Below are 11,103 nucleotides of genomic sequence, written 5' to 3' on the forward strand. Positions count from 1 at the left end.
TTGGACTGAGATCTGGAGGCTGAGGCGACTCCGTGACATCTGTCTCATGTCCCTGAAACCGTCTGCAGCGTGGCAGGAAGTATCAGCCATCCTAACGAAGTGTGTGGCAAACGTTACTAATGTTTTGTCATCAGCAGCAGGGCCACTCATGAATATGAGCGTGATGATAGATCACTGCGGGACATTTTCATGGTTTCCTCCATAAAAAGAACTCGCTCCCTCCCTCACTGCGTGAGCACAGGTGTGTCTGCACACCTGGTTTAATGCCGTCAGCAGAGCTTCATCTGTGGCACATATGCATGCGTACCATTGTATATGAGAGGCATGCTGTGGCTGGAAACATTAGGACCCAGGAGCAGGACTGATGTGGAGGAGGAGGAGGAGGAGTGGGGGAGAGAAGGAGAAAAACGCAGCAAAGAAAGACAAATGATGGGAGAGGAGATAAAAGAGAGAGACAGAGAGACGCTGGGGAGACGCTCAGGAAACGAGTGCAGACAGACACTGACAGCTTCAGATCCACTGAGAGATACGGGGGAAGGAGGAGGGGCGGGAGGAGGAGGTGGAGGAGGAGGAGTCAGGGAGGCAGATAAAGAGCAGAGGCAGCAGCAGTGGGAGCAGAACGCAAACGCTGGCCTACAGGAGAGACGCCATCACTCATCTGCAGCGTCAGAGAAGAGAGGCGAGGAGGAGGAGCACCCGAACCACCCACCAGGAGGAGGTTTCTCCCAGACAGACGCTGACTTACTCCAGCTCACAGACAACGGGAAAACCAGCAAAACTCAGCAGGAGATCCCTCCACGCTGATCCCAGAGGAGCTGGCTAACAGAGGTGCATCATGGGAACTTCTTAGACCTATACCCACCTGAGCACCGTCCACACACACAGCATGCTGGCCGGGTTATCCCAAAGGAAGAGCGCTCCAGGAGGAGCCAGAGGGCTGCTGCTGCTCCCTCTGCTCCTCACAATGATGATGATGGTGATGATGGTGAAGGCTGCCAGCGTTGATGAGGTGGACAGCGAGGAGAGTCAGGAGATCCTGGAGGACGAGGAGGCCGTCAGTGGAGAGCTGCAGGTGAGTTTAACTGACCTGAGTTCAGCCTGATGATTCATCAGCTAACTGACGTTTGGCGTTTGATAACGTGAACAAAGCACACGAAGCTCCACGTGAACGCCGAGGGTTCGCTGAGGCAGGCCAAAGTAGTGTAGATCACGCCTGAGCTGATGAATCACAGTGTGTGTGGTTTGTGTCCTCCAGGAGCTGACCTCCTCTGAGCCGGGCAGAGTGTCTCCTCATAGCTCCTGGCTCATCTTCAGAAGGAACTCTAACAGAGGGGACAACCGCAGAAGCAAAGGGCCCCGGAGAACCTCCAAGGTCAGAAAACCCACAGACGGGGTTGAAAGCTCTCCTGCAGAGGAAACTGCGGCCAGTTTAAAGATCCGGGGGTTCAGATATGAGAGCTCCACCGCAGCTAAAGATCTGATCATTACCTGATGTGTGTTGGTATATGAGTGCATCAGCTTTGCTCTGCTGAAGCTCCTTATTCAAAGATGTCTTTTTGAGCACAGGTCCCACAAATTCTGCTGCTGGACTTGTTATTTATTAAATATAAGTGTTCCCAATGTTTTGCCTCCTGACACATGTACCTGACTGCTGTTTGTGTGTCCCGCAGCACGGTCTTCCAGGACCTCCGGGCCCTCCAGGACCTCAGGGGCCTCCTGGTCCACCTGCACCCCTCCTGCCCCAACAACAGGAGCTGATCCAGGAGCTGAAGGTGAAGCTAAAAGGTGAGACCTCTGAACACGTCAGCACGGAATTAAAATAAAGCAGTTCCCCAGCAGTCCAGCAGAGGCAGCAGTGATCCATGATAAAAATATAGCAGACCTAAACATGGTTACAGAGCCTGGCTCTGTATGTCCATGGCTTCTGGAGGACGTTTTTATAGCTCACCTGTTTGAAGTTTGCATTATTGGGGGCGGATGGACAGATGGATGGATGGATGGATGGACGGATGGAGGGATGGACAGATGGATGGATGGATGGACGGACAGATGGATGGATTGATGGATGGATGGACAGATGGATGGATGGATGGATTGATGGATGGATGGATGGATGGACGGATGGACAGATGGATGGATGGATGGACGGACAGATAGATGGATGGATGGATGGATTGATGGACAGATAGATGGATGGACGGATGGATGGATGGATGGATGGATGGACGGATGGATGGATGGACAGATGGATGGATGGACGGACAGATGGATGGATGGATGGACGGACAGATAGATGGATGGACAGATGGACGGACAGATAGATGGATGGACAGATGGACGGACAGATAGATGTATGGATGGATGGATTGATGGATGGATGGACGGATGGATGGACAGATGGATGGATGGACGGACAGATGGATGGATGGATGGATGGACGGACAGATAGATGGATGGACAGATGGACGGACAGATAGATGGATGGACAGATGGACGGATGGATGGACGGATGGGTGGATGGACGGATGGATGGACAGATGGACGGATGGGTGGATGGATGGACAGATGGGTGGATGGATGGAATTACTGTGACTGCTATCACAGGGATCACGCACGTTAACATACATGTGTTTGGACTGCACTGAGGCCTCCTCTTTACTGAACATGTGAACATGAAGAAGACTCAGAACACAACATCCTTTTTATTTTTATTAAATAATCAAAACTCAGCGTCATGACAACGAAACAGCACATCAGTGCGCGCTCAGTCTCAGCTTATTCCACCCTGAACAGTGCTCCCAGATTCTGCTGCAGCTTCTCACTTTCACTCTGTGCTTTCTGCATGTAGGTTATATAAATACTGTGTGTGTGTGTGTGTGTGTGTGTGGAGGCAGCCTGTCTGAGTCCTTAATAGGGGTAATTTTGTGGAGTGTGGATGTGACTTGGCTCAGCTGCAGGATTCCTGACATTCCTGCTGACTGATGGTGTGTCTTTGTTACGCTCTGTGTGTGTGTGTGTCATCAGGTTTTCTTCTGTGTGTGTGTTTGGGAAGATTACTGACTGTTTCCACAGGGCAGATTTTTTCTGTCCAGCATGCCAAACGTGACCAGAACAAAGAGCTTTTTATGGATTTCTGTAGAAGTTGTTCACGTGTGCTCCAGCTCACGGAGCTGACTGTGTCTTTCTGTCCCACGTGGAGCGTGAGTGACGGTTCCACTCGTCTTCATGCAGCGTTACCTGCACACAGGGTTTATACTCAGCCTAAACTCACCAGTTTGATCAGTCAGGGCAGGAACACACGTTTGTTTCTGAAGCTGTCAGGAACACACACACACGTTAGCAGGGACTCGATACCTTTGCTGCAGGTGCATCATGCCTTCCACGTGTAGTAGGTAACATCCAATCAGAATCCTCAAATGTCCCGCTCAGCCTTTTTGGACGGTCTGTTAGCACAGGAACCTCACAGCAGCCATATTATTAACAGCATGCACACAGTCCACAGGTCTAGCAGACAGCTAGCACCTATAGCCCTAATGCCTCACTCACACACACACACACACACACACACACATGCACAGACATACACACAGACACAGATAAACACATTCACAGTTATTTTCTTTATGAAGTCAGTTTTCAGAAGCTTTTTCCCACCAGTCAGTGCGTCTCATTCTTTCTCCTCCTCCTCGCAGACATGGCCGGAGGCGTACGTTTGCAGTGTGATCATCCTCCTCGTGTCTCCACCTCCTTCCTCAGTCGCCTCCTGCAGTCCATCGCCATCCCACGCCGCAGCCTGCTGGAGCTGCAGCCGTTTAGCAAGGTAACCCCCCCACACACACAAACACACACACACAGACACACACACACTCTCTCTCTCACACACACACACACACACAGATTTATGTCTTTATTCTAGAGGATTCTGTGAAACAGTTTGATGCTCTTGTTTTTGACCTTTGACCCCTGTAGCCCTCAGACTCTGAGCAGAGCCTCCAGAGGGGGCGGAGCTTCAACAGCAGCACTGGCCGGTACACAGCGCCCGTCTCTGGCTTCTACCAGGTCACTGCCAGCCTCCTCATTGGTTAGTGTGTTATTACTCTACACAGAATGTATACTAAAGATGGACCCAGTATTGTCTCTAATGACCTGTAGGGGGCGACTCAGATGTTTCTGAGAAAACAAGCCTCCTGCTGGTCTCTGATGAGTTTGTGGTCTCAGTCGCTGCTTTCAGGTGTGGCTCAATAAAACGTGAAGTTTTGAAATAATGGTCCATCAGAGCAGGAAGCAGCGGGTTAAGGTGTGCAGCCGGTCACTGACGAGCCTACCAGCGCCAGTGTTGGGAAGGTTACTTTTAAAATGTATTCCACTACAGATTACAGAATACCAAGGTATTCTGTTACATTACTCAATGAGAGTAATGTATTCTGAATACTTTGGATCACTTAATATATTATCAAGCTTTTTACAACTACATGAATGTACTATTGCTGTGTGATTTGTTACTATCACTGAAGGTTACTCGCCATACCAATACCGACTAGATGTTTAAATCTTAATGTAAATGAGTAACAGTAGGTGGACATTAGGTAAGGCTGTGCTTTTGCAGCGATCTCGTATAGAAAACTGTTTCTGTCTCAGTCATGTTTTCTTTCTGTCTGCTAACCTCAGCTAACGCCAGCTAACAGTGTTAGCTCGGTAGTGAGTAGCCTTCAGTAATAGCAACAGTACATTGCAGATACTGAAGTGGCACATGACCCAGGTAGCTACCACAGCTAAAACAAGCTAGCTGCAGTCGGCTAATGTTAGTTTTTAAACAGAACGTACTTCCAGATGTGTCTTTAGGTTGGAGTCTTTGACACTGAGAGCAGCTCGCTTGCTGACAAACAGAGTTTGCATTGCACGCTCAGATTTCATCCCGCTCTTCTTTAAATGTGGTTTCGGAATTTCCAAGTAAGAAATGCATTCCTGCCCGTGCACTGCTGGCTCTGCTGTGCTGGCCCCGGGTGCTTTGTGTAACTGACCCCACCAACATTGACAGGACGCTGACATTAGAGCCTTTATTGGGTTTATGTTAGAGAATTAGAGAGGGCATAGCCTAACATATGAAACAGACTGCCGTGTAATCCATATATTTCAACAAAGTAACTGTATTCTGATTATCACCTTTTTAAATGGTAACTGTAACAGAATACAGTTACTCATATGTTGTATTTTAAATATGTTATGCCGGTACATGTATTCTGTTACTCCCCAACACTGACGAGCGCACAGCATCCTCACCCCCACAAACACCGAGATGGTGACGGACTCAGCTCCAGGCCGGTGGGCCACATCATGATCGGGGCGGATCTACAGGGGTGGCATGGGGCACCACCCCTGTAGATCCGCCCCTGATCATAATATCATAATATTTACACCAGATTTCATTCAGACATTTTATTGTGTTTGAGACAGAAAACTGAAGAATTAAGCTCAAATAAGAGGAAGGAGTCGGTCTGCAGGCAGCAGGGATGCAGCTTGTAACTGAACAGTGCACAAGACGGCGATCACTTCCTTCAGGTCTCAGTCCTGACAGTCTGTCACGCTCGAGTCGAGAAAGCAGGGCGTGCACATCGGCGCACACTCAGCATTGTGTGTGAGCATAACTCTGATGTATGTATGTATGTATGTGTGTGTGTGTGTGTGTGTGTGTGTGTGTGTGTGTGTGTGTGTGTCACAGAGTCTGGTGACAGAGTGCAGGTGCGACTCAGAGACAGCGTGAAAGCAGCCATCTGCATCGAGTCGCTCTGCCAGAGCAATCTGTGAGTACCCGCCCTCTGACAGCTGTTATTATTTCATTATCATAATCTTTAAAATACATCTTAGAGATAGAGACAGACAAATATTGCTAGCCTAAAACAGTCCCACTAAATTGATATGGGGGCGATCGTGGCTCAATAGTTGGGCGTTCGCCTTGTAATCAGAAGGTTGCCGGTTTGAGCCCCGGCTTGGACAGTCTCGGTCGTTGTGTCCTTGGGCAAGACACTTCACCCGTTGCCTACTGGTGGTGGTCAGAGGGCCTGGTGGCGCCAGTGTCCGGCAGCCTCGCCTCTGTCAGTGCGCCCCAGGGTGGCTGTGGCTACAATGTAGCTGCCGTCACCAGTGTGTGGATGACTGAATGTGTAAAGCGCTTTGGGGTCCTTGGGGACTAGAAAAGCGCTATACAAATACAGGCCATTTACCATTATAAAATAATCTACTGCACACACATGACTGGCGATGTTAGCCCCGCCCATGGCACTGATTGGATGTTTTTTGCTGTTTCTTGTGCGTGTTAGCTCTGTGGAGTCGGTGATGGGCGTGGCAGCTGCCGGAGGAACGTTCAGCATGTTGCTGACAGGAACGCTGTACCTGCAGGTAGGACAGCATCACAGGGTCGCCCTACACCGAAACACACCACACAGAACAGCACAGCCAGGCGTTTACAGGGAACTAATACACCAGGAGATAGAGATGGACGATGTCCAGTCCCCGCCTCCAAATCATGTCACACTGTCAGATCACCTGGATTCTTTAATAACCACATGAAACCTCGAGCAAGAAGTAAAACACGAGCAGGATTTTCTGCACAACTCTGCACGTCAGAGCATGTGAAACATTGCTCAGTCCTAAAATCCAGAGAAGACTTGATGTTATAGTCCAGGTGTGACTTATTGCAGCTGCACATTAATACCTCTGGTGCACAGCTGGAGATGCTCCAGATGTAAATACAGAGCGAACCTGTTTTCATTCTGTTAGTGCCGCCTCACTAGAAACAGCGGCGTGGGTCATTCATGCACACGGCGTGCTCCGGGGTCTGTGCTCCCACACGCAGGTGAGATGGATCTGGCTCCAAGCTCGTCATTCCTAAACCTCCCTGAGCAGCTTTTAGAGCCGGAGTTAAAAAATGCTGTGTGAACAGAGAACGCATCAGCAAGAGGAAGCACAGAATCCCAGCACGTGACCCCGGGATCCTCGGCATGTCACTCACCAGGATGGAGTCAGAGTAGCAGGCATGCAGCTCACATCTGTGTGATCCAAAACAGATGTGAGCATATCAGCGTTCCACCTGCATGTGGTACTGAGAGGTTTCACTGATCCTGTAGCTCAGGTGAGCAGGCTGCAGGTGTTACCTGAACAAAGGCTTTAATGTGCTGCAACACGAATGGATTCACAGGATAAACTGAAGCTCCACAATGCTGACATCAGCATTAATGCTTTCACTCACTGTCACTGTTTGGTCTTTTATTTTTAAAACAGAATCTTTTATATATTTGTATGTATTAATTGTGTGTGTGTGCGTGCGTGTGCGTGTGTGTGTGTGTGTGTGCGTGCGTGTGCGCAGGAGGGAGAGTACGTGTCGGTGTTTGTGGATAACGCCACCGGCTCGGCCATCAGCATCCTCCAGGACTCTCTGTTCTCTGGAATCCTGCTGGGAATCTGAGTCACATGACCGCTGCCATCAGCAGACAGACACTTTGTTCCTCTGTCAGGTTCACCTGTGCATCATCATCGTCGTCTTCATCCTTTTACCTGAATGGGAGCGCTGCTGTTTTGTGGACCTCCACCTGCTCCAGCTTCATAAAGAGTGAAAACCTTCCTGCATCCACCGATGGAGCGACCACAGTTGGACTCACACACATCTGGAAACCTTCCACCAAACGAAGCTTTGAGTCATTTCAGTGAGAACTTCTGAAAACCCCTGAAAGCTTCACTAAAGTTAGACATTTTCTCCAATAAAATGTTTTGTTTTTGTCTCGGGTCACACTTGTAGTTCAGTCATGTGACTACCATCAACAATCCAGAGGAGCCCTCTCTGTCCTCTGTGGTGTCTCCATCCCAGTGACAGCTAAACCTGCTCTGCCTCTTCACTGTTGGCTAAAAGACAAAAATGACAATAAAAACAAATGTAGCTTAACCTGTGCACCTGCAAGCTGCTTTGCAACACACCTCCACCACAGCTCCTCCTTCTTTTGTAGGGAGCTTCGACTGCTCTCAGAGGTCCCAGAACTCAGCCAGACCTGCGAATAGAAATGAAAGCAGATGGAAACAATCTTCTTCCTACAGTGATGAGAGTATTAACCCACTACTAGTGCCCGCTTTAAGGTAAACATGTCCACCAAGGAGCAAATGGCAGACACAATGTGATGATTTAGACACGAGTCTAACGGCTCCATCAAAGAGAGAACGACTGCAGTGCTGCCGGTTTCACAGGCGGCGCCTTGTTAACTGAGCGGGTCGAAGGTCAAATCTGCTCATGTATAACTCGCATGTATGTGCTGCTGTGGCCTTCAGGCCCTGCAGCACGACTGTGTCTGCAGGACTGCGTTAAAAGAAAGCAGCATTGTGTGTGGAAAAGAGCACATTTCTAAAATTAAAGCGTCCCAGTAAACGTTTCCACAGTGTTTCCACCCTCGCTGACAGTGAGGAGCCTGTGCTCAGCTGGCTCGGCCTCAGTTTTCCATCCACACTGCAGCGCTGGTGCTCGCTGACGTTCGCTTCAGGTCATCACCTGCTGGTCATCAAAAGAACTGCAGCTGTGACGGCCACTCGCCAGCCGGTATTTGGAACACTGATGATGATTATTTCATATTAAGTCATCTGATGACAAACTCGTGGCAGTGTTTATCTGTGCAGGGCGACTCCATTATTGTTTTTCATTTCACTTTCATTTGATATTTATTCTCTCGGTGAAACGTGGTAATAAAAGCTTTCTTCTACTGCTCTCAGCATTTTTTATTGATCTTCAAAGAGGTGTAAACTTTATTTTAGTAGTTATATAAGAAGGACTGATAATATTGCAATATTTCTCCTGTAAACGTCAGAGAGATCTGCCTTCACGCTCATTTAAACCAGCTTTCTCCATCATCCTGGTCTCACAGCAGGCCGTCTCCACGTGCTGAGGTGCTGCTGTGTGATTGGCCGATGAGCAGTTTCACAGATTTATCTGACAAAGTGGCAGTGAGAGTGACTGAAAGCCTACATCCATGTCACACATGAAAACCAGATGTTTTATTTCTATGTAAGCTCTAAAAATGTTTTCAAAAGCAGACCCGGCAGCACGGCCCGCCGTGCACGAACTGGGATTTGATCAGTCTTAAAAATGAAGTCGACGTGCTGTGCGATGTTCTCCTGCATCGCGCTGACACTTCCACCTCTGTTGCTCCAACCAAGCCTTCTCTGACTGCAGCGTCCTATAAACACCAGCTCCCACTCCAACATGTGCAGACATGCATGTGAATTCAGGAGAAAAGGCCAAAAGCAGAGTTTGTACAGTTCTAACGAGCTTTGCCGTGAGCAGCTTCAGCTCTCTGTCAGCTCTGTGAGGATCTGCAGGAACTCCGGGCTTCCTGTCAGGATGATCCCACTCTGCTCCAGCCATGCTGATAGAGTTCCCCTGTGTGTATCTATCCTGGTTTTAATGCACTGGCAGCGTGTTTGGATTGCTGTCATGCTGAAACATGAAGCTGATGTTTCCAGATGTTCCTGCCTGGTGGATCAGACTCTGATCAAACACCACCGTCTGACCTGCAGCTGAAACCATGACAGAGCATGGCTGCAGACTCCTCCTCCTGACCTCCTCGTACACACTGACCATGATGTGGATCCATCGCTCCGCCAGACCTATTCCGCTGATCTTCAGTTCAACTCTTCTGTGGTTTTTAGACCCTATCCTCCATTAAGAATGGCTTCCTGACAGCCTAGTCCTCACCCTTTCACTGAGACATCTCTGATGAGGCTTCGGCAAATGATCCGCTGAAGGTCCACATGGTCTCTCGGCTCCTGTGTCGGGGTCTTTCAGATCCTGTTCCTCTGAGTTTTCAGCGGCTTTCCACAGCTCTCTAAAGGACACGCTGCACGCCACTCTGACAGGTGCTCTCTGGGCAGCATCTTGTTGGTACATTAATTCTATTTGATGTCAAACTGTGTCCTTTGATGTTTTTCACAGATTCAACTAAAGAAGTGGGAACAGATGAAGTGTGACAGGCTGCTGGTAACAATGTTTAAAATGGGTTCTTTGCTTCACACTGGTTCAGAGTTAGAAACCCTTGGTAAGCCTGAATGGTTCATAGGTCAGAGGTCAGAGGATGTGAAAATGATGGGGTACAAGGACTGGACTGTGCTGACTGATCTGTGAGCCCTGCAGAGCTACGCTCACCTTTGCATTTACTCTATTCTGTTATTAAGCTGCTGCAGTGGAGCCTCAGCATAAGGATAGAAAGCTGTAAGAAAAAGTGTCTTCTGTAAGTCTGTGCTGTCAAACACAGTGTGATCAGACCTCTGCTGTGCACAAAGCCTCTGAGAAACACAATCAGAGGGAAAATCTTCCCAGTACAACCGCGCTGCTCCGCTCACATGTTGCGTCTTGTTAACCGAGCAGCTCATCAACAGTCCACGCTGCCGTCGACTGGCTCACAGCTGGCGGTAAGGCTGGAGATGACCTCCAGAATAAAGTCACAGTTCGAGTATAACAAGCATCCATCTGCTGCCACCACCCCAGCGTCTCTGAGACAAGCCCTCCATTCACAGCTGCAAACGCTGCTGAATGCACACTGTGTTCAGAGGAGGGTCGAGGTGAGATCATCGTGCTCGTAAAGTGGCGCCTTACGCTTGGCGCCGAGCCACGCACACACTCACACAGGCTGGGTTACCGTACAAGGCGTGTCGGCAGAATAATGAGGGCTGCACACCGCCGCTGCTTGCAGCACGCCTCATAATACACACACACAAATCTAACCTTTAACCTTTGGAAACCACGTTTTTCTTCAAAGTCTAAGAAAGTCAACAAGTCCAAGCTTTTCCAAAATGTCCTCGCTTGACTGACCTGTAACTCAAGCAGGTTCTCACTAAGATAGCTGGACAGGTAAACACACACACACACACACACACAGGCTGAGCTTCACTGCACGTGAGCAGACTTGCTGTAAACAGACGCAGTGCGATTACATTTACAGCAGAATGAGTTTGGTTAAGTTGCCAGCGAACACAACAGACGTGCTCCAAAACCAGGCTGGGTGTCCGCAGCCACACATGGCGAGGCGACGTGTGAGTAACGCACAATAAATGCTTTAATGTGGAAAAACA

The 11,103-nt window shown here is 49.1% G+C and overlaps 1 protein-coding gene across 1 annotated transcript; it reads left to right on the plus strand.

Annotated features, from left to right (window-relative positions):
* The first annotated feature begins 595 nt into the window (after positions 1-595).
* On the plus strand, positions 596-8,742 carry si:ch1073-184j22.1 (erythroferrone). The gene is made up of 8 exons (XM_013266041.3): positions 596-1,072; positions 1,256-1,372; positions 1,671-1,785; positions 3,693-3,820; positions 3,970-4,081; positions 5,720-5,801; positions 6,318-6,396; positions 7,364-8,742. Exons 1-8 carry the CDS (start codon positions 887-889, stop codon positions 7,460-7,462), a joined length of 918 nt encoding a protein of 305 aa, XP_013121495.1. The 5' UTR covers positions 596-886; the 3' UTR covers positions 7,463-8,742.
* The last annotated feature ends 2,361 nt before the right edge of the window (positions 8,743-11,103 follow it).

The sequence above is a fragment of the Oreochromis niloticus genome, linkage group LG18 (assembly GCF_001858045.2).
Source record: "Oreochromis niloticus isolate F11D_XX linkage group LG18, O_niloticus_UMD_NMBU, whole genome shotgun sequence".
NCBI lineage: Eukaryota > Metazoa > Chordata > Actinopteri > Cichliformes > Cichlidae > Oreochromis > Oreochromis niloticus.